Below are 24,508 nucleotides of genomic sequence, written 5' to 3'. Positions count from 1 at the left end.
AAAGATATTGTTTCTGTTTTTCCTCTGGTTTCTTTTTTTCTATTTTTTTCTATATCAACTTTGCTTCTGAGGCCTTCAATCCAGACGTATGTTGGTGTATGCTCTGCTTTGGCAATTTGATCTCTGTCCCCTATTCAATTTCCCCGTACATGGCTTCTCAGACGTTTGTTTTTTTAAGAAGTACAGGGGAAAGTTAGTGAAACGGTGCGTTTTGAGTTATTCAAACGCAGCGTGTTGAGTTAGTCAAAACGCAGCGTTTTGGTTATATGGAGATAAAAGAGAGCAGTCCAGACTATTGCTGTGTTTTTCCTTCTCTCTTTTGTTTTTCACTTTGTCACACTAGAAGGCGATCTAGGGTTGTACATCAGTCCTTCAATCCAGCCTGAAATCGACGGTGATGATAAAAATATGGTGACGATATTAAATAAATGCATCTATGGTGAGTTTTCCTCTAACTGTTGCTTTCGATTTATAAAATGTAAGGTGTAGATCAATCCTGCCGGCCTGTAATGAGTTGTTCAGTTGTATAAAAGTTGTAATCAAGATATGTTTCAGTGAGTGGTTCTTGTTTTACCGTTAATCAATGAGAAGCTGAGGTATTTTTTCATTGTTGATATGTTCTTGAACGCTGGTGTTGTGTTTGTTGTTCTATTGTTGGTGTTTGTTTCTGTTTTGCTGAAGGAAAGATTAGAACTTTGCTGTGATTTGTTTAGCTCTTGGTGAACGGTTGAGTTGATATTAGTTTCTATGTGGAAGTAAATGCTTCAGGTTAATTGAGTTCACTTTTTGCCTTTAATTTTGAATGAAAGTACCAATTCTTTCTAGACTGATTTTGGTGCCAAGCTAATTGAATGCTATTGATGCAGGGAACATGGAGATATAGTTATCTTTCATTACCGAAAAATCGCGGTTAGCTCACATTATACCCTAAGGTCATGCTCCTTAACCCTTGCATATTGTGTACAGATACAGAGCCATAATTTGAGTATTTTTGATTTTTTTTTTTCAATGAAAGAAGAGTCAGGAAAACAGGAAAATTTGGAGACGTGGCATAGAAGCCATCATAGTAACCCCTCAGTCTATCCAAGAAGCTGGAAAAGCTATACCCACTTTGGTTTTAATGGGGTTTTCCTTTGGCATTGTTGATCATAGCAGTAACCAATTGCCTTTGCCTCCACAAACTGCAAATACAAGCAACCTGAACATTCAGGAAAATGTTGAATCTGCAGGTGCATTGTTGTCACTTCTTTATGTTCTCTCAGGTTTTTCTTAATAATCACGAATCAGTAGTGTCATGTAATTGGTTATAGCAGGTTGTTCTTCTAGCGTTGCTGATCATAGCAGTAACCGATTGCCTTTGCCTCCACAAATTGCAAGTAACCTGAACATTCAGGAAAATGTTGAATTTGCAGGTACATTGTTGTAGCTTCTTTATGTTCTCAAGTTTTACTTAATAATCAGGAATCACTAATGTCATGTAATTTGTTATAGCAGGTTGTTCCTCTGGCACTGTCAATCATGAGGACTACCAATTTCCTTTGGCTCCAAAAACTGCAGATACAGTCAACCAGAACAGCATCCAGGCTAATGCTCAATCTTCAGGTGAATTGTTGTAGCTTCTTTATCCATAGCTTTTAGTTTATAATAATTAACCACTGGGGTGTCATGTAATTTTGGTGACAGCAGGTTCTTCCTTTGGCATTGTCAATCATGAAAACTACCAATTGCCTTTGCCTACAGATTCAAGTAACCAGAGCGACATTCAGGCAAACGCTGAATCTGCAGGTGCTATATTTGTTGTCATTTCTTTTATGTTTCAAGTGCTTTCAGTTTATAATTATGAAACACTAGTGCTATTGGTAAATGTTCTTTTCTCATTATCTCTCAGATTTACAGCAGCATTTGATGCAGATAACAGAAAAAGCAGAATTCTCTAGCTCTTATATCTTTAAATCATTTACAGGTAATCAGTCAGTTTGCTTTGATTTATTAAACGATGTGTCTGCCAAAACACCTCTTGCTTACTTTCAGTTTCAGGAGATGGCATGCTACAATATGATTACGAGTTTGAAAACCAGACTTTTCCTCAAGTGACTACGAATGATTTCTTCACCAACCCTGCTACACCTAATTTCCTCCCCAGTCCTACACCTGGCAGCCTGAGTGAATTGCCAGACTTTATGGAACTGTCTTTGGAGGTGAAGCACCGATAAATATCAGTACATTTTGACTTAAAACTTTTCTTTGTTTACCAAAAAAATTTAGCCTGTAAATCAGTCTCATTGTTCCTAGTTCTGAATATGGCCCCATATTGTACAGTCATGATTTAGATCTTCCTTTTTTTTTTTAAAAAAAATTTGTTAGGGAAATAAGAAAAATCTTAAACGAGGGAAGGAAAGTCTGGGAGAGCTTCCTGCTAACAGCCTTGGTGAAGGATATCAAGATCATATGAGTTTTCAACAGAACCCAGAGTTGCAGGTAAAGAATGAATGATAGAGCTTGAACCATGTTGCTTTCAAGTCTCAACCGACACATACTCCATTCACATACATTTCTCACTTCTTTTGGTTATACCATGTTGCTCTCACTGCCAAAATGAAAGAATGAGCCAATGAAACAGCATTTATAAACACTTTCAGTAATAAAAATGCATGGAATTAGAACATTGATGTTAATGTTAGTAGGAATGCTATGACTGCTGTGTCATTAGCCTATATCTTAAGCTCATGCTCCATACAGATACAAAGCCATAAATGTGATCTTACTTTTTACCTTTTGTTTCTGAAACTGATAGAGGCCTGATCACAAAGGTATATTTTCGTAGGCCCAAAAAGAAGGAAGTGGGAGATGGTCCAGTGGAGAAAAGAGACGGTGATCCAGCGAGGCTCTCAGCTGAAGATTCAGAGAGCAGTGATGAGGAGGGCAATCTGGGAATCAAGGAAGCTGCACTGGAACAAAATGATCTTGTCCATCCAGTTGGTACAGATGGCAGCATGTGAGGAAGCAGAGTAGAGGATTCTGTTAGAGACTGCGCATCCTTTATATGGCAGAAAAAGGAGGAGGAAAAGGGGACTTTTATTCTGGAGAATTTGTTAATTGTTGGCTAAGTAGACTAGGAGAGGACTGGCTCTCGAATTCCAGTACTAGAATAGTTATTATTATTGTTATTGTTATTTTTGCTTGTTTTCCCTTGATTTGGAGAATTATGAACACTGGAAGTGAAACATGTATTGCTGTTATGGATTAATGAAAGGATCTGCAGTTTCCTTATTTCTTCTTGCATTAGTTAGCATTATTTGCTTAGCTTGGTTGAATGATAAATGCTGGTGCTGCTTGTTTGATGAGAATATTGGAGTCTGCTGTTAGATAAAACAGAACAGGTGATCTGCTGTGGGAAGAGTTCATAGGATTGGAATCAAAATTTGGAAAGGAAACCTGCCAACTTGCCAGGTTCCTAACAGAAACCATCAGGAAGACTGGAATAATTGTAAACGCAGCAGGAAGTTGCATATCTTGGCGATGCCATGTTCTCTGCCTGACACTGTTCATCATAACATTCAAGGATCTGCTGCATCAGGTTCATTCTTGTAGCACCTATTTTGTCTCAGAGCTTTTAGTATATAATTATATTCATACAACTTTATATCATTTACATCTTCTGTTTATTTTTTGTTTAAGGAGTTTGTGTGCCTTTTGAAAAAGAGATTGAGAATGATTTCCTCCCAAGAGCTGGTATACCTGCTATACCTTGTGAATGGCCGGAGTTGATAAAGAACGTGGAGCAGTTTCCAGAAGTGAGATAATAAATATTAGCTCTTTGACACTTGAGCATAATTTGTTACTAATAATTTCTAACTTGATATTTTTTTTCCTTTCACAAGCAGTTTATTTTTCCTGCTGTGAACCCTGTTGATTATTTTGGTGACATAACAAATGAAAGTCTCCTTATAAGATTCGAAAACATGTTATCTCTAAGCTTTGTCCATCCAAGTGGTCTCGGGAGCAATACGGGCAAAATTTCATTAGAAGAGGTATCAGAAAAACTTCTGTTGTGTTAAATTAATCATTCTTTTAATTTGAATAAAAATTATATGTTGCAGAAATTTCATTTCTGGCTCCAGGAGAAGGCATCTGAAGGTGAAAATGGGGTCACTGTTTTGGATGAGGGTGGTGCAGGTGTGATACACCTAGCAGCTGGTCTTGGATATGATTGGGCCATAGAAACCTTAATTGTTGATGCTAAAATTGATATCAATTTCAATGATAAAAACGGATGTACTGCACTTCATTGGGCAGCATATTGTGGCAGGTAATAGCTCAGATTTTTCATTTATTTATGGGTTTGATTAGGTACGTTTTCCTTTTTCTAACTAGAATTTGTTTGGATAAACAGAAAGAATACAGTTGAGTTTCTCATCTCTAAAGATGCAGCTCATGCATTACCATCTTTTCCACCTGGTTCCGGGGAAAACACACCGGCGAATTTGGCTTTTGCCACGGGCCACCAAGAAATTGGTCATTATCTAGAAGAAAAAGTAGAGCTCTCATGGATATAACCCTGACATTTCACCTTGACGAGTACTCTATATAACTTATAAAGTATAGACAGCTCCTAAAACGGTTTCTTTAAGTTATTGTTTGGTTGAAGAGACTAAGTTATTAATGTGGTGTTGTAAAAAATTGTAGAGATGTGAAAGGTGACTGTAAAACTATTAACGACAAGTTTTTACTTCCTTTTGATCCCTCTTTGTTTTTTTTTCTTTTCTTTTATATTCCATCATCAATATATGTTGCGGAAGGTGAGGAGTGCTGCTACTAAAATGGGAAAATTAGATTTAGATTTGGTATCGTGGAGCCAAATTCTATGCCCATTTGGTTTTGTTTCTCATTTAAGGCCCATTTATTGGAAAACTTTTCGAGATTTTTTTATATGACAAGAACTTTACTGAGAATCATCATTAATAATTTCTTGATACACTCATAATTTATTTTACGTTTTGGTTTAAGTTTTTAACCTTTTATTTCTTACGTAAACCGTAAGTATATTTTAAATATTTCCTTTTTAATGAAAATATATAAAGCAAATTAATCACACAAAAGTAAAAAAATCTAAATCGGAAGAAGAAAACATTTGTTTCAATTTGAATTAGGGGAAAGTTGGTGTAAACTAAAAAAATTTAATTAAGTTTGAAATTAAGAGAAAATGGTATAAATGAAACAATAAAATTATACATATTTATTTTAGATACATAAATATGTATACATTTATATATATCATTATATGATTGAATAATTTTAAATTAATAATAAAGTGATGAATAATTTTAAATTAATAATAAAGCGACATCTAATTACATGATAATATATATAAATATGTATATAATTATATAGAATACATATAGAGTTTATGGAAATAACACCCAATTATTGCTCATAAACGAAAACCAGTTTGAAATTGGTGAGCACATTAAAAAAAAAAAAAGGCAATTAAGTTTGAAAATGGGGAAATATGAGGTGCAAACAAAAATAGTACTTAAACATTACTATCTTAGGCATTAAATGAAGATTGAAAAACTTTTTTGTTTTTAACTAGAATAAAGATGAATTTAGTACTGGGAGATATTGATTGGTTTAATGGAGACTAAAAAGTGTAGAGCCTATGCAGATATAGCCACTAGAAGGGGTTGGACGAATTTGTCCGAATATATAAATGAGGTATTGATCGAAGTTTATTTATATTTTAACTGAGCATCTGAAAGTCAAAGAATTTTCAGCAGAAAATCACTTATTCGCAAATCAAATTTTACTTAAAATAGATTCAAAGATTAGTATAGAATGTTTAATGTTTTTATTTAGAGAAATAGTCATGTAGCTAGATAAGATCTTATAAGATTAATCATATGAGAAGACACAGACTTATATAATAGATATATCAGGGATGTCGAGGATAAAAGAATAGTAGTGGTACGTCAAAAATTATCATGTATTGGTGGTGGTGTCCCAATTCATTACTTATTTATTGAGTGTTTTCACACTCTTGTGTTTCTTTGTGTTGCTTTGCAGATAGGAGATAATGTTGGGTTACAGAGGATTAACGAGTCAATCATAAGTAGATTTGTATGAGGAGGGGGCTTTACTATTTATTTTAGATTATGATATCATATTTTCACTTCTAGATTGTTTTATGTATTTTAAAATTATACACACTTTGGATTATGTTTATGGATAGTATGTTTTGATATATGGATGATAATTATTTATTATATTTGATGACACATTTTTGCACATAGTTGAGTTTTGTTTATTATGGCTATGTTTATAATTTAATTTCTATTGGATTTGTCTCTTGAAAGAGGTGTTACATTGCGGTTTTAACAACTTAAAAATAGAGCTAATAAATAATACTTGTGTATCCTTAAACCTTTCTCAATGCAAAATGGTGAAATTACCGAGTGACTTACATTACCAACTTCACAATCTCCTCCCACATTAGGCTCAAAATTCAATTGTAATTTTGGAGTATACTTGATTGACAATATTAAAAGAATACTTCCTACACCTAAAAATGGCTATTGAGTGTATTTGAACTAAGCTTATTCATATCGCATTTGCACCCTTAACCACTATAATTATACTTGTATTTACCTTCCCCATTTAATTCTTTCCTTCATATCTTTCTTGTCTATTTTATTTTAAGAATAAAACTATACATACATTTTTTATATACAATTTAAATATACATATTATATGTTATCATAAGATTAGATGATTTTAAATTAAAAATAAAGTAATATTCAATCGCATGATGATACATCATCTATATACTTAAATTATATATAAAAAATATATACTCATAACATTACTCTTATTTTAAAGCATTACTTTTTTCCTATCAATATGCGGTGAATAAGTTCAAATCAAAATTTTGTATGTTTTCATATTTACAACTATCTTATAACTCTTATATCAATTCATCAACAAAAATTGTAAACATGTAATGACAAAATAAACATAAAAATGAACTTCATCAACAATGTAAACATAAAAATAAACATAAAAGAAATACACAACGAAGAGAAAATCAACAAGTCATTAACATCATAACCACTAATAACCAATTAGAAAACTCAAATTGATGGGGCATGTGCAAAGGCAGGGCCAAACTTATTAGTGAAAGAGGTCTCCATGTAAGAGTGGACATAAATTGAATTAAACTTGAACATCTTTTGATTCAAATATAACTTAAATAAAAAATAGTTTGATTTGAGTTCAGCTCAAATATGTTACGCTAATATTGATGATGACTCGGGTTCGCTCAAATAAAAAATGATTCGGTTAATACTTAGATCTCTTTAATTGTGATGATAATCTGAAATTATCTTGTTAGCTCATATAATTCATTAATTAAATTAGAAATGTGTCTAGGCATGTGTGGAAGATTTAGGCAGGTGTACATAAAAGCTAATCCAACTCCTAAACGCTAGTGCCAATATATCCAGCTTAGTTATTTGACCTCTCAACATCAATTTCTTAACACTAAAAGTTAGAAGTTAGGAATATAAAAATTCATAGAATAATATAGTGAAAAATAAAATAAATCTCAAACACAGTAATCACTTATTTTTTGAGCAATACTATAAGTACTTATTTTAGATATATAAATATGTACATACTTATATATGTCATCATATAATTACATGTTGTTTTATTTTTAATTTAAAATCACTCAATCATATGATGATACATATAAGTGTATACATATTTATATATTTTAAATGGGTATATATAATTTTATTGATATATTTTTGCATTCTACTTTGAATATATAATTTGAGAAATCTCTTGTACACACACTTTTGAGTATACAAATATATATATATATATATATATATATATATATATATATATATATATATATATATATTTTGTATGTCATCATGTAATTATTTAATTAAATATTATTTTATCTTTAATTTAAAATCATCTAATTATATTATAATATATAAATTATATAGGGAAATTAAAATAATTGCCCCTTTTACTGGGGCAATAAAAAATTTATCCCAAATTTTGGGGTTAAAGAAAAATATCCTTAAATTAAAGTATTTAAACAAAAATACCCCAAATATCCCCTTAAATACCAAAACTACCCTTCTAAATTAAATTATTATTTTATTTAAGGGTAATAAACAAATTACCCCTAATGTTGGGGTTTAAACCAAAATACCCCTAATCTAAAGCATTTAAACAAAAATGCCCCAAAATAATACCAAAACTACCCTTCCTCTATTTCTATATAAACCACATATCTTCCTTCATTTTTAACATATCTGAGAGAGATTTCTGAAGAGAGAAAATAAGTTCGTGTTCAGGATTTCAAGCGTGAAGAGAAAAGTTTGTCATTTCGAGGTATTTATCCTTATTATTACTTCAATCGTTATTATTTTATTAATAATGTAATTATATGTGATATTTTATATAATAAATTATAGTTATATGTAATAAGTAAAATAATAAAAATTAGATAGGTTATGTTGTCAATATTATAGTACTATAGGATAACATGATATTACTTCACTTATTATTATTTTATTAATAATGCAATTATATGTAATATTTTATATAATAAATTATAGTTGTGTGTAATAAGTAAAATAATAAAAATTAGTAGGCTATGTTTAATAATATTATTTTGTCAAATTGAATTATGGAATAGGTATAATTGTGCAATAGACATTTGTAAATAGTATTTTCAGTTGTATTATTTATGTTGATTATATATTTTATTTGGGCAATATACAAATTTACCCCAAATTTTGGGGTTTAAGCAAAAATACCCTTATATTAAAGTATTTAAACGAAAATGCCCTAAATATCTCCTTAAATACCAAAACTACTCTTTTAAATTAAATTATTATTTTTTTAAAGGGTAATACCAAAACATAATATATTTAAGTAGTTACAATATATAATTGAATTATGGAATATGTATAAATGTGCAATAGACATCTGTAAATAGTCGTATTATTTATATTGATTATATATTTTATTGTAGGATTAATTTAAATGGTTGGATATGTTTCAGTTAGATATGGGGGAAATTGGATAGAAAATGATGTCAATGTTATAAAATATGTTGGAAGTACTAGGAAATTGATTAAAATTCCAGAACACACATGATTCGAAGAGTTAATCCAAATAGTGAGCGACAAGTGTAATATAGATCGAAAGATATTCAACATTCAGTTAAGCATGAAACCAAAACATCTTGACGATGACATTCCTATAGAAATTTCGAATGATGAAGATATTGAGGTTCTTAACAGTCTATTTAATCTCTTCAAAGAATATGTTCCAGTTTTTGTTATAACTACAGTTAATGATGATAGTTATGAGGCTTAACAAATAGATGAAGATTTACAAGGTGGTGAGCCGAGCAGTTATCCAGAAAATCAAACAATTAGTGTAGAAGAGATTCAAAATATTGAGATAAATCTGAAACAAGAATTTATAGAGAAAGATTTTGCATATATAAATGAAGTTATTATTGATGCATTGTATCGCACAAAAGAATTTCTTAATAGGTACGAAGCAACTTTTCTAGATTGAAGTGAATTTGAAGGAAAGGTTGTACATAATATTCCAATTGAAGAAAAAACCTATGTTAATAAAGATATTGGAGGTACAAACAATTTTCTAGAAACAAATCTTGTTGGTGGGAATGTTTATACTAATGCATTTCATTGGTTACCACATTTTTTTGATTAACCATCTATATCCAAAAGCTCAAAAGCACCGATCGATGGTGATTCTCCAAAAGTTGATATATTATTTCTAAGTAAACAACATATCATTAATATGATATGTCAAAACGCGCTTTGTAGGGGATATCAATTTTTGGTGGATAAATCAGACACGATTAGATGGGTGGTTAAATGTTGTAATGAAGAATGTAAATGGGGTGCACGAGCAGTTAGGGTGGGAGAAAGTGATAGTTTTGAATTACGTCATTTGGATACCCATCACACATGTTGCAGAGATCAAATATTACCTCATTATAGGCAAACTGGTGCCCGAGCTTTAGGTCAAATTTTGAGGACCAGATTCATATTAGTTGATCGTGTTTATCGATCGAAGGAAATCATTGTTGATATTGCAAACCGATATAAAATTGATATATCATACGCACAAGCATAACGGGTAAGAAATTAGGCGTTTCAATCATTGAGAGGGACACCAGAAGAGTCGTTTATGTTGCTGCCAAAGTATTGCCTCAATTTAGAATGTTGTAGTCCGCGAACGGTGACATATACACTAACAGATGAGCAAGATCGATTTAAATACTTTTATATGACATTCGATTGTAGTATCTATGCATTCCAACATCATATTCGACTGGTTATTTACATTGATGCTACTTTCTTAAAGGGTAGATATTTGGGTGAACTATTTATTGCTGTTGCATTGGATGAGAATAATCATATATATTCCCTTGCTTTTGGGATTGGTTCTAGAGAATATCATAACACATGGTGTTGGTTTTTAACAAAGCTGAGGGATTGTATCGGTGAGATACCCCATTTGGCCATCATTTTAGATTGACATGTCAGCATATTTTCCGCAATGACTGAAGTATTCCCTAGTGTGCATCACGGTTATTGTTGTCACCACCTCTATTGTAACATGTGGTCCAAGTACAAAAAGAATGTCAAAGTCACATGGGTGTATTGGAAAATAGCTAAGGCATACACTGAATATGAATTCCAACAGGTCATGAAGTCACTAGCCCGTATGCACCCTGATGCAGCTACATACCTATGTGAGGTAGGTTTTGATCGATGGGTACAAGCATATTTTCTAGGGCATAGGTACAATGTAATGACTACCAATATTGTTGAGTCATTTAATGTCTTGGTCAGACACGCTCGAGGCTTACCTATTACGATGCTGATTGAGTTTATTAGAGGTACATTGTAGCGATGGTTTTATGAAAGAAGGAATCATACTAGGAAGTTCATATTCAATGTTATAATATGTTATAATTGTGTGTTAGTAGACTTATACTTGATTACTCACCAGGTCTGTTTATATTTATTCTATTTACAGATGCTTGTACCAACCCAGTCACACCTTGGGTTAAAGATAAGATTGCCAAACGTATACGAAAGTCTTCAAACTTAGAGGTGCGTCCTATAACAACTGATCGATACCAAGTCTTTGGTAGTGGCCAATATGATGCCTTGGTCGACCTAACGGAGCAGACATGTACTTATAGAAAATTTCAATTATCACAGATTTCGTGCATGCATGTTATTGTTGTAGCCAGATATATAAGCTCACAACCTGTATTCAGTAGGTGAATCTATATTACAATACAACTTTTTATCGTACAGTATATGTGGAGGCAGTTAATCCATTGGGAGATCAATCGGAGTGGATTCATCCAGAGGAGGCAAGTGTTATCCATCTACCGTTTGTGCATTGTCATCGTGTGGGCTGTCCAGCAAATAAAAACAGACGTCCTTTGCAAGGAGAGGTTGTTGAACAACTTATTTGTAGCCGATGTCACCAACCTGGACATACAAGACAAAATTACAAAAACCCTGTTCCAGTACTGAGTTCAGTACCATCAAGTTCAGGAAGAAAAAAGAAGGATGGAAAATAATTGCACTTGTTAATTGTACTTGTTGATTTTAATATAGTAGTTGTTTTTTGCACTTGTTTCTATAACTCTAATGTTTGTGGTTGTTAATTTTAATATAAATATTGTCTTTGTACTTGTTTCTGTAACTCTAATGTTTGTGCTATTAATTTTAATATAAATGTTGTCTTTGTACTTGTTTTTGTAAATCTAATACTTGTTCTGTACTTGTTTTTGTCGCTTATGGTAACTATATAAAAGACAAATGTATATAAATGAATCAATATTTGGATAAACATATATACAAATACAAATAACATATAAAATAATCATCAATCAATATCCTGAAAATATAACTGCGTGCTTAAATAAGTGCGTAGGCGTAACGAGTCCTCCCCTTCAAAGGATAACGATCGACAAAGTGCGAGACACTCGATGTATCATAACATGAACACCCCACAATCATTTAATAGGGGTGCCTGTTGCGGTATATCCACTACCCTATGCAGTGCAAATGGATCGTCCCGTGGACTTCAGCGCGTCTCAAACCAAAATGATGTCGCAGCTAGCAAATGTGATATCATCGACGTATGTCCCAACATCTTTCGCCTAAATAGCTTCGGTCAACAGTGAAACTCTATAAGGAGTTGTAAACCATAATCTTCCACTCCTTCAAATCCAACACCCCTGCTACCCAATGCACATTATCGAAGTTTATTGGGATATAAACCTGCACACATTGGTATAATACATATTAGATCTTAATCCATTATTCTTCGAAAGATACTTGAAATTCGTATACTAACCTCATTGATCATACCCCAAGGTTGCAAATGTAACTAAGATAGGTAATCTATATCCACCATATGTGTAAAGAACGAAGGGAAATGGTAGTTCTCTTGATCTCTCGTCCAGACGACATACTTATGAGGGATGTATCCAACAAAGCAACTCAAAACTGTCGTCCAGTTTTGTTGAACATTCGTAGTATCATCATACTGGCATCAACATAACACGTTAGGTAAAATGAATAATAAATTATTCAAACCGAACTTATTAAATTTTTTAAAAATCTAAACTTTTTAATACCTTCTTGTATCACTGGAGTCATAGTTGGAGAATTCACAAGTGAAGCTAAATCGAATACATTTTCTTTCGGGACCTGCTGTATTCAAATACACGAATTGATTAAATGGAATGATAAATTATTTCAGTTGTACTTATTAAATTTCTTGAAAATTCAATTGCCTGCTTTCAGTCCTCATGTGCAGGGATCTCAAAACATCATTAGTGACTTCGTTATCCTGGGAGACAATATCGATCACCTGTTTTCTTTTGCTTGGAGTGTTGAAATAGACCAAACGGAGATCCTATTGTAACAACAAATAAAGGGTAAATGACTGTTGAAATTAACAAATGTAACAATTAATAGATTAAATTTCTGACACTTCACCTTAACCTCCTCCCAAAGCGATACTAGAGCATTCGCATGTGGTGATCGATCGATATCGTCAATATCCTATGGCAACATTAATATTTAATATTAGTAAATCAAACTATTGAACAAAAAAATAACAAAGTATTCATTAACTATTGGTGTACGTACCTCTAATGTCGAAACATATGTCACAATAGGATCCGCAATCGGTGCAGCGACAGAAACGTCAAGCCACTGTCACAATATCGATGATAACAACTTTAGAGAAAATGAAAAATCGAAGGTGTAAATGAGATATAATATTATATATCCATGTTATACTAACCAGAATAATCACAGAAGGTGTCGAAGGGGAAGTCATGTGAAGTGATCCATCGTCGCTGACATTCTGTATCGAGGAGTTGTATTTATCGGGATTAATAGGTGTCATTAAGAATTCATATATAATATTTATTTCAAAAGGATGTTACAATTATCTAAACCATCGTAGAAGGTGCCATCGAGAAGACCTCATGCGATGATATATAATCACCGATATCAAAAGTCAATATCAGATCTTCTCGGGATGGTGTCTCATCAAACAACTGACGCTGTAATAATTTTAATAGATTAAAATTTATTTCAAAAGTAACATTTTTAAAGTTGTCGAAGCAGTTAGCACTCACATCGACAATAGGTAGAGATGAGAATGTTAGAGCCCCTATCGATAGTCTGTCACCATCGTCCTAAAAAGACTATAATAGCATGTACAATTATTATAAGGTTAATATGAATGCGTATAAAAATAGATGAAATATCTTGTAAAGTATTAACTTTTTTACCTGTCTGACAGTATCTGTATGGTGATGAGATCATTCGGCCTCCGTACGAGTCGTTGTATCCATTATATGACTCAATCTATCCTCCATAAGAGTTATCCTACCCTCAATGCGACTAAACCTATCCTCCATCTTTGCCTCTAACCTAGTAAGTCGATCTAAGATAAGATTTTCCCATTGAGCCAATGCAGCATCGAAGTGATGAATGGAGAAATCTGGTCCAGTGATAGAAGGATCATTTGATATGTGCTCAGGGGTATGAGGCATAGGTACGGGATCTAGTGATATATGCTCCTCGATAGGGTCGCTAATCGGGCAAGAATCAATGGGAGAGGGCTGAACATAAGCATCAATAGAAGGAGAAGCAACGATCGGAGAACTAACGTCAGGAGGACTCCATGGTGCATCTCCTGACATTGAAGAAGATCGACTATCCGACACCCCTGTATATCTGACGATATCCTCATACCACTCTGTGTCTCTCTCAACCGGAGATAAATCTATCAGAAGATTAACATTATCCTGCAAAATATTTATTTTCAATATTCATTATTGTTATATCCAAAGTATATGTTAATGTTTAATAAATTAGTACTTACTGTATCTCCAGTGAAGATAGTTGAGATAGAATCTCATCTCGAAATATCCTTCGTGTGCCATCTCAACATCCAGACAGCTCCTACAATCGGTGACATATCCGCCTATCGATATAACGAGTCCAACGTCTCATATATCCAAAACTACAATATCAACATAAATCAATTATTGTATATATTTACAATCATATTAAACTAATTTTATTTTAAACACAAATTTTTTGTTTGAATTAATAAATACCATAACTGCCTGAAACGCTAGTGGAAATCCCATGATGTCATACTGCTTAAGCTGGTTTTCTTTTTTCTTTTTCGGGCTGAAATCTATAGAAATTTGAGAGATATTATCGCATATAGAGCGATATGTCATTTGCCATACTCGTACTCTCCACGGGTATGCATTAAACCCATCAAGATGATCAGTTAATTGTACTATCTTCTGGGGAATTATTTTTCTTAAATCACTCTCTAACAACCCTATGTGAAGATAAAACAACAGTGTTAACTTCATTGCATCAGTGTCATCCTCCCTCCATGGTCTCTGCTGGAAAACACGGCTCAGATCAACATATGTAACTGATTTACACTCGTGAAAATATGTCTGGAGGATCCGATTTGTGACCTTCGATGGAATATAGAGGTCGATATCTATCAAATGACTGAATGAAGGCCTACCATAATAGCAAACTCATACACACTGAATCTAACATCCACATCATTAACTCGAAACCATAACTCTTCTTGTGAGGTCACCTTATTTACCGCTCGAAGGATGAAGGAATGTATTAGAACCTCACTAAATCGACTATCCTTCAAGTCCAGGAAGTATCCGAAACATGTATGCCAAAACAGTTGTAATTACCTCTCTGTTAATAATTTTTTTATCACGGCTCCCACATATCTATATCCACGTATAGTAACTTGAGCCTTAAAGTGTTTTTCGAGAGCAAATCGTATTTCATCCTTACCTTCATCCCTTGTTCTCTTTTGTCCAACTCCTTGTATGAAAATTAAATCACAATTATATTAAATTTATATCAAATTTATATTATAAATTATTCAATTCTATACATAGAGGCTTTATTCGAAAAAACAAATATCAAATTCGAATTCTACACGTAAAAAAACCTTAAGATGGATAAATTTCATTTTGCCCCTAATTTGAAAAATATCAAAAAAGCCCTAAAATTATATATAATTACTTCTACCCCCCCTAATTCCAACCACACGAAATCGTCTGGCGGAAAACTATGGAAAACCGCATTTTGCCACCACCATGCGAATTCGCGCGTCAACCACACAAATTGGGGGGGTTGATAGTAATTTCACGTGTCAACAAATTTTTCAAATTTATACTCTGCCCCACCACACGATGAAAAACGCATTTTTACCTCCAACCACACGATTACGTGTAGTCCACGAAATTTGAAAAGTGGAAAAAACTACCCCGTCTTCAACAATTCTCACCACACGAATTCGTGTGGTCACTGCGCCATTCGCGTGGTGACTGCCGAATTCGCGTGGCCACATTTCACCTCCCAAACTTCGTCTTTCAAACTCCATTTCAACAACAATAAACTTTACACCTAATCTAACACAACAACCCTAAGAAAATTTATCAAAATCAAGCATTTTCGTCAAGAATTTCAAATCGGAATCCTAACACTAAACACCCAAATTTCACATCAAATCGCTAAAATCTTGAACCGAAATGCATAAAGAGATGACAAAGGTTGTTTTACTAACCTTTTTGTCCATCTTCGTGGTCGGAAACGTCGTAAAAATCTTCTGAAAAAATCAAAGTTGTCGAGTGCATGAAAACAAGAATTCGTAATTTCTGTTTTTGTGTGTTGGTTTGTGATGAGCGTGGTTATGGCCGAATTTGTCATGGGGGCATTTTCGTCTCTTCACAATTTTGGGGCAGTTTTGCTTAACAGTAAAATCCAGGGGTAATTTCATTTTGCCCCCTTATCTTTGGGGTAATTATTTTAATTTCCCTTATATATATATTTGTGTACTAAAAAGTGTGTGCGTATAGTTTAATTGATATCATTTAAATATTATTAAATAAGCAATGTACGTATATATATTTTTAATACACAAATGTATACATATATGGTTATGTTATTATATGATTGAATATTATTTTATTATTAATTCAAAATTATTTAATCATATTATGACATAACCAAATATGTACATCTAATTTTATTGTTATTAAATTTAGGATGTTACATAGTAATAGTGTATCTAATTAATTATGGAAGAATCACATATATTAATAATACCCTTATCATATGCAATAATAATTCATGTTTTATAAATTATGAATATTAATTTGTATATTAACTATATATATTTATGTGGTTAAATATTTTTAAATTAAAAATAAAATAATTTTCAATCTCATAATATTCTCTATATTTATAATAAAACTGTGTGCACATACTTTTTAAGTATATAGATAATATATTATCATGTAATTATGTGATTTTAAATAAAATATTAGATAATACTCAATCACACGATAACTTAATATCTATAAACCTGACTATATATTAACAAAAATGTAAATATAACATTATTCTTATATTTACTAATGATCCTCATAATAATCAAAATTTTATATTAACAAAGGGTTTTAAGCAATTATAATATATATGAAAACAATTACTAAGTGTATTCCAACTCCAATAAGAAAAATTTTAACTCACTACTTTATTCATGTTTTTTGATTTTGTGTTTACTTTACTTTTTTTTTTTTTTGAAAAATATAATGCCTGTGCCAGGGAGATTTGGAAGATGAATAGAATTTATCAAATATGTTATATTGTTTATTACAATGAATTACCATTTCCCACCCAAAGTTTGTCCTAATGCCTTTCTAGCCCCTAATAGCTTAACAACTCTTTTCCACCTATAATGAAATTACTCTCTTAACATAAGCATAACAATAAAATATAAAATTATTATAATACCCTTTCGAGATTGACTCATGTTATCATTTATATATATATGAATAATATGCTTGTGAAATTACTTAAATACTTTGATTATGTGGTAAGTTTTCCAATTACTTCTTATAGACACCTTTAAATTTATTGGGTTTTTAGGATTTTCTAGGGTTTTTTAATTTTTTTTTTGCTTAGATGTTCGTCATTCTTCTGTACATTTTTTTTTTACTCGGTGTCAATAGTTACTGTGTCTACAATTACCCAAATTGCAAATACTTCATAGCATAGTTTTGATCATCTTTCCCAAACTCTTTAATCACCCTTCAACTCTTAAATCATCACTCCAATTTCTACCATTGCATCTATATCACTAAATTCAGTCTGCTAAAATGTTATAGCTTTAACTAGTTTTTGGTGGATGAGACCTCCACGTCGGTTTTGACACCATCATGCTCCTCGGTCGCAAAAAACCAATCTTTTAACCCAACTTATAAGCCCAAGCTCCCAATTTCTCATCCAAATCATTCAAATTTTGCGCCACCAAATCTTTTGCTAGACCTTAAAAATCACATTGCAATCTCTCATCAATCTTCTTCCATGGGGAAGAAATTGAGTGAAAGCAATCGAAGTTAGTGTTATTTTGATTCTTGTCAATCTACTCATAGAGAAATTTGATAAGAAAGATTTTAAGCTCATTCAAATTTTAGGTGGGAATAGCAATATTGATTTTCTTTGCCAACATGCAAAAGAAATAGCCTAATTGTCAAAGCATGACATGGGAATAGCAATAGTATCGAAAAAGATATTTAAGATTTTGCAAGTAGTAAGTAATAGTATAGTAAGGATTTTACTTTCTATTTTGAGGTTCTCCATAACCACTGATGTTCTTCAAGAGATGTTGTAGATTGGTGTTTTCTCGAAATTGTGTTTGGTGCTTTTGAGTTTAATGTAGCATCAAAATGGAAGAAAAAACCATAGAAATACTGAAAATACATACTCGAGCATTCATTTTTAGTATTTTGAGGGGAAAAAAAAAACAAACCAACTCTAAAATGACCTCACTATCATATTATTCAGCACCTAAAAATGAAGACAATGAGAACATCTTTAATAAAATATGTACAATCGTGAAATCATTTTTAAAAGCATTTAGATATGGAATGTTTGCACACAGGTTTAATAAGACACATCATCAATAATACGTTTATAAAAATATGATTATATCAATTATAATTTTAACACTTTTTCATATATCTTTTGGTTAATAATTCAAATATAAAGTATTCAATTAATTATTAAACTTAATATAACATAATATATAATTAAAATTCAATCATTAAAAAAAAATCACAAGAAGAGATTAGGAATTTGCATGAGAAAAAATTGAGTCTTTTGTTTTATATAGTTATAGTATTATGATAATTAATTAAAAATACAAGAGACATTTTTATACTTTAAAAAATTCATAAAAAATAAAAAATATAAAAAGGATAAAAATATGAGAAATAAAAAAAATACATATTTAATATATTTTAGATTCAAAAATTTAAATAAAGTATTTAATATGTTAATTAAATAAGAACACAAAATAAACATGAATGATTCATGCTTTCACTAAGTAAGGTTTCAACTGATAGAATTTTTACCCATGAAGAGAATTTTAGTCATTTGACGGAAAATTTAAAAAAATCTTCAAATAAAAAAATGCTTTTTATGTTTGAAAATGAATGAAATTGCGACACGTGTTCCCAAAGTGTTTGGGAACACTTTGACAGGTGCCCTTTCAACCTCTATACAACGTCCTAAAGGTTGGCTAGTGTCCTTGGCCTTTGGCTTCTTAGCCTCCGGATTCTTTTTCAAACGTGAAAAATGCTTTTTACGTTTGAAAATGAAAGATTAAAAAATTAATGTAATTTGTTGTTAACTAATATTGGTAATTTATTGTTAATTGTTTAAATTTCAATTTTTATTCAAGGGATAATTTGGTTACTATACTGAAAAAGGGTAAATAAGTAATTTACGTTTGTTTACAAAGTTAAACACTCTAAATTAATAAATTAAATTAATCTTTTTAAATTATTTTTTTAATAAAAAATATGTTAGAAAATTAAATTATGATGAAAAAAACACAAACTTATTTATGATAGGTAAGTTGAGTTTTCATTATCAATATCATTAATGTGAGATCTAAAATTTGAGTTTAATTGAATTTTTTACTTTGTTTAACTTTTAATTAGAGTAGGTAAAAAGAGTGAGTGGTTGTATTATTTTAAACATGGGACATCTTTATATTTATTCTTTTGTATTTTACAAAAAGTCTCATATGTAAAAAAATTATATCATTCATTTCTTTTATCCATTATAAATAAAAGTTTCAATCAAACTGAAATTTTGGGTATCCTATATATGTGAGATTGACGTAAAGAACTTAACCCATTTTTTTTTAAATCTAAAGTTTTTATTTCTTATCAATATTTATAATTTTTATATTATAATTATTAATTAATTAATTAATTATATTATAATTTTTTAATGTATCATAAACAGTGTGGATAGGGTCTGTCTGTGGGCCTAATGATCCTACGATAATAATGGATTGTGCCCTTTTAAGTTGTGCTAAATTTACATGCTTCGGGTTAACTTGTGATCCGATCTATTTAACATGTCTAATTAGGAACAAGAATGGAAAGCCAATGATTGTTGTAGCAGCTACTTGGAAGTGGACGACAAACTAGGCTATGAAGTCTTAAAAGTAAAAAAATCGAAGCGATAAAGTCTCAAAGTCAAAGAATTGAAGCGATAAAGTCTCAAAGTCAAAGAATCGAAGATAGGGAAGAAAAGAAAAGGCTTTTTATTTTGATTTGCAAAAAAAAAAAAGGCCCAAGCAATGAGTTTAATTTGAACTATTTGACAATGAGTGGATCTTTGACACATTCAGTCGCCAAATACCAACAAAGTCTCAATAATTTTTTATTCGACTTATGCTACTAGTACAGTATATTTTAATTAATTATTAAACTAATTCGTAGCAAGTATTTTTCAATTAAGATTAACCACATTATTAAATAAACAATAATATAAATTTTTAGAGTTTTAAAATTTAGAGATAAAATAATAATTTTAATTTTATCTTTAATAAAAATTAATATATATAAACAAATATTAAAAATTTTAATTCTCGTAAATATATTTTTGTAGTGGAAAATAGTTCTTTTGCGTTTACACATTTGCTTACGCCTCCTAGAAAGTCTAGCCTTCCAGAAATTTTAGCCCCTTTATTCTCTACCATAAATTCACTAATCAAGTTAGTCTAAAATTCATAATCAGATGGACCTCATTCAATGTTTCAACACACGGCACTCCATAATTCGGCACTCTATAATAATTATGGGTATTTCTCTTTTCTTTACAACACGACAAAACTGCTGGGGTGAGAAAATGGGTTCATACTGTCCCCAATTATCTTTCAATTTGGATGCTACCCATTTAATTAATCGTATTACAGGCAATGAACCGTCGGTTTCTTCTTCTTCTTCTTCATTCGCTGTCCATGCAATTAACATCTAAATCAAATTTAGGACAATTTTAGGGTGATTTTTGATTTGGGTATGACTTCGAATCGATTGACCCGCAATAGGATTGGAGGTTAGGTATGACCTTCCAACCAACCAACATGATGATGACTGCTTGCCATTGGAATTTTCAGACGACATCAATATATTGTGTGAAAACCATTGACCAATTATATTATTTACTAGAATTACAATATCCAATAAAAATCTTAAAAAGACAGTTGTCCAGTAGAAATCTTGCAGAGGTAGGTGGGTGGGATAAAACAGCAAAAGAGGTCTTCAAACTACTTCTGGAGAAGAATCAGACAACATATTGATATTAATTATATCAGCAGTTCACATTTTTTTTTAAACTGATTTTTTTTTTTTTTAACTTGAACTAGTGACCTGTTTTAGTAAAAAATCCTGAAGAATACATCAAACTACTTTGAATTTGCTTACTATCGTCTTTTTGCTTAATTTATTGAAACTTCATTTTAAAATTGTGTATTTTGCAAGATTGAGTCTTGGCCGTTGATGCGTAACTGCATTCGGCTTTTCCAGTATATGTGTTTTTGGAATAACAAATATTTTGGTATTCAATCTGTTGTTACAAAATGTTTTAATAAAAAATTGCTATCCATATTTGGTTTTTTGAATTGGATTATTTCAGTTATTTAATCCACTTTATGCAATCTTAATTATGTAAATAAATTCATTTTATGCATATTAAGGTTTATATGAAATTATTTTTAAATAGATTTTTTAATATATGTGTGCATAAAATTAGATGTCATATGATTGATATGATCTTAATTAATCATAAAGTAGCTATAATATCTTTAATTATATCAAAATTATGTATTCAATATTATGAGATCACACATAATTATATGACATTAATTTTAATTAATAATTGTAAATATGATAAATTTTATTTTATGAGAATTTTTATTATTTTTACATGATTAATTAGGATGAAATAACAAATTATTTTTTTAATTTACCCATAGAAATTAAGAAGATGAATATAATTTGATAGTTCATCATAATGTTTTATGAGCAATGTTATGTATACACACTTTTGATGCACAATTTTTATGTATAAATAATATGTAATCATGTGATTGAGTGTTATTTTATCTTTAATTTAAAATTATCCAATTATATGACATATTATCTGTATATCCAAATATTGACCAAAAGAGTGTAAACATAGTTTTATTGATGTTTTATATATGTATGTAAATCTATTTAAATTAAAAATTTAACCCAAATGTAGTTTTTATGTTATGTGGTTTTGAAAAGTCTTTTAATGGCTAAAATGATCCTAAATGGGGTAAATAAGATCTTTAAAAATTTAATACACAATAATAAATATGAGCAAAAATTAAAGTTGAGAGAAAGAAAGTGTTCAGTATTTATAATGGTTTAAAACTTTCTCTTTCAAATATTTTTATGTCAACTTTCTCAATTAACCAACTTGAAGTTTTAATATTCACTTGAACTTATACATTTAGTTTGTTAGATATTTTGTCTAATATACTAGTTATACAAGATTTAGTCTGCAAGAAATTGAATACAAGTTTTGAGTGTAAAATTTGTCTCTCAAATGTTGAATTCATAGATTGAGTACAAAGGTTTTATCAAGAATTTGATTTGAGTTTAGTGAGAGAAAGTGAAAAGCTTTGAGATTATAGAATTAAGCTTAAGAATGATTCAATATGGTCTCTAACCTTTTCCAACTTCAAATGAGCTCCTTTTATAATTGATATATGTTAGAAATCTTGATATAGTAATTGGGGTTGAAAATCTAACTGTTGATATTTGAATATCTATTGTATTGGGTGTTTCTAATTAGAAAATCTACTATTCAGAGTAAGTCAACCTTGGTCATACCCTCAATAGTCGACTTTTATTCTCATTATATAGTGATTGGGGTTGAAAATCTATTTGTTCATATTCAAAAACGACCAATTTATCTTGAAAAACATGGGTGAATGGGTGTCATCCCTAAAATAAATAGGTATTTTCAACTGGAAAATTTACTATTTAGAGCAAGTCAACCTCAACTCAACAGTTGACCTTTTTGTCTCATTTCACACACCTAAATAGTTGTCACCTTTAAAGTGAATGGGCATTCGTCTTCTCATGTCTTAAAGCCTTCAAAATTCCAAAGTCGTGAACAATAATATGAATAGATGAAGAACGAGGACTTGAACGATTGAAATTTGCATTGTGAATGGTTGTCACTATCTCGTGAACGAGCATCACTAGATATTTGACTTGAAACCCCTTGATCATGATTTTGACTGCGAATGAGAGCAATAAATACGGAATATCTTATGAGTCTTTATTGTCTAGGATGCACATACGTCACTTTTTCTGATGAACGTGCGTTCACTTAGTTTGTTGACTTTATCCTGTGTTGACTTCATTTAAATCCGAACAAGTATAAGTGACAAGGACGCTTTCTAATACCCAGCTTGAAATTAGAACTTCAAATTTATAATGCATTTGACTACAAAAAGTTCTAAATCCTCATGCTTTAACCAACTTAGAAAAGAGCTCATGAATAATAATCATAATCATATATCCTAAAGCTTTTTTCAATAAAAGTTGATCAATTTTTCAAAGTGACTACATCACCAACTTCACAATCTCCTCCCATGATAGGCTCAAAATATCATTACTAGTGAAAATTCCTAATAGCCTGAACAAATTAAGCGTTCCTTACTGGTGGAAGAAAGTGACCGGCAAGGTTGAGTGACCGAGAAGCCAAACAAACTTGTGCACGAGAAGTGCTCTGAGATGCGAGTTATGGATAAATCAATGTGCTTTAATACGCTTCTTCCACCAATAATAAATCCAGTCAAATTAAGGTTACTTCTGTTAGTATTCATGCATTTGACAACGGAGTTTACAGAGTATTTAAGAAAGATGAGACGTTTTTGTCTTCTCTACGTTGAGAAAATTAAACATATAATACTTTACACAAATTTTCAATTCATATTTGTTTGGTATCAAAGATTGTGAGAATCCTGATGGAGCATTTATGGCATTACAGAAGCATAATATATAATCTTCACGGCAATCAGAAGGTATTTACAGTGGACGTGGTGGGCATTTTTTTTCAGCCATGCATCTATAAATGAAATAGATTTACTTCTTGTTAAGTAATTTATTTGTACATTAAGTTGGAGGTTTAAATATTAAACATGATGCAACAACAACACCTAGCATGTGAAATATTTTCAATATCAAAATATAAACCAAGGTGGGTTAAAACAAAAAGTCAAAGAAAAAGAGGGCTTAATCGTATTTTAATCATTAAAAGTCCTATATTTCAAGAGAAAACAAGGTTGTTTTCGTGGCCGACTTTATTATTATGTCATCTTTATGAATAAAGAATGATTAATTTCCGTGCTTCATGTGTAGGCCTAAATTAACTTCGATATTTCCACCTCCACGTCAGACAATGTAATTGAGACTTCAAGCAACTATTGCTTT

General features: G+C 31.0%; 2 protein-coding genes across 3 annotated transcripts; both read left to right on the top strand.

Annotated features, from left to right (window-relative positions):
• The first annotated feature begins 285 nt into the window (after positions 1-285).
• On the top strand, positions 286-3,270 carry LOC123192752. Its single transcript, XM_044605399.1, has 10 exons — positions 286-439; positions 867-909; positions 1,016-1,229; positions 1,311-1,412; positions 1,492-1,602; positions 1,684-1,785; positions 1,889-1,963; positions 2,032-2,198; positions 2,365-2,478; positions 2,825-3,270. The coding sequence occupies exons 1-10, from the start codon at positions 429-431 to the stop codon at positions 2,873-2,875; spliced, it is 990 nt and encodes a 329-aa protein (XP_044461334.1). The 5' UTR covers positions 286-428; the 3' UTR covers positions 2,876-3,270.
• A 115-nt stretch (positions 3,271-3,385) lies between these two features.
• On the top strand, positions 3,386-4,740 carry LOC123192753 (calmodulin-binding transcription activator 3-like). Of its 2 annotated transcripts, none has more exons than XM_044605401.1 (4): positions 3,386-3,794; positions 3,885-4,031; positions 4,122-4,309; positions 4,394-4,740. In XM_044605401.1, the coding sequence occupies exons 2-4, from the start codon at positions 3,963-3,965 to the stop codon at positions 4,554-4,556; spliced, it is 420 nt and encodes a 139-aa protein (XP_044461336.1). In that variant the 5' UTR covers positions 3,386-3,794; positions 3,885-3,962; the 3' UTR covers positions 4,557-4,740. The 2 variants fall into 2 exon arrangements, with proteins under 2 accessions (XP_044461336.1, XP_044461335.1); XM_044605400.1 differs by having other exon boundaries at positions 4,101-4,309.
• The last annotated feature ends 19,768 nt before the right edge of the window (positions 4,741-24,508 follow it).

The sequence above is a fragment of the Mangifera indica genome, chromosome 12, assembly GCF_011075055.1.
Source record: "Mangifera indica cultivar Alphonso chromosome 12, CATAS_Mindica_2.1, whole genome shotgun sequence".
In the NCBI taxonomy this organism is placed as follows: Eukaryota; Viridiplantae; Streptophyta; class Magnoliopsida; order Sapindales; family Anacardiaceae; genus Mangifera; species Mangifera indica.
The sequence above is the reverse complement of the archived record's forward strand: the minus strand, read 5'-3'. Positions and strand labels throughout refer to the sequence as shown.

Bases quoted from the DNA above. Each gene is read 5' to 3' on its own strand.
- LOC123192753 (XM_044605400.1), top strand. From the start codon at position 3,963: ATGTTATCTCTAAGCTTTGTCCATCCAAGTGGTCTCGGGAGCAATACG. The intron at 4,032-4,100 runs GTATCAGAAAAA...TATATGTTGCAG, and splicing joins GCAAAATTTCATTAGAAGAG to AAATTTCATTTCTGGCTCCA. The intron at 4,310-4,393 runs GTAATAGCTCAG...TTGGATAAACAG, and splicing joins TGGGCAGCATATTGTGGCAG to AAAGAATACAGTTGAGTTTC.
- LOC123192752 (XM_044605399.1), top strand. The intron at 1,603-1,683 runs GTGAATTGTTGT...TTTTGGTGACAG, and splicing joins GGCTAATGCTCAATCTTCAG to CAGGTTCTTCCTTTGGCATT. The intron at 1,786-1,888 runs GTGCTATATTTG...ATTATCTCTCAG, and splicing joins GGCAAACGCTGAATCTGCAG to ATTTACAGCAGCATTTGATG.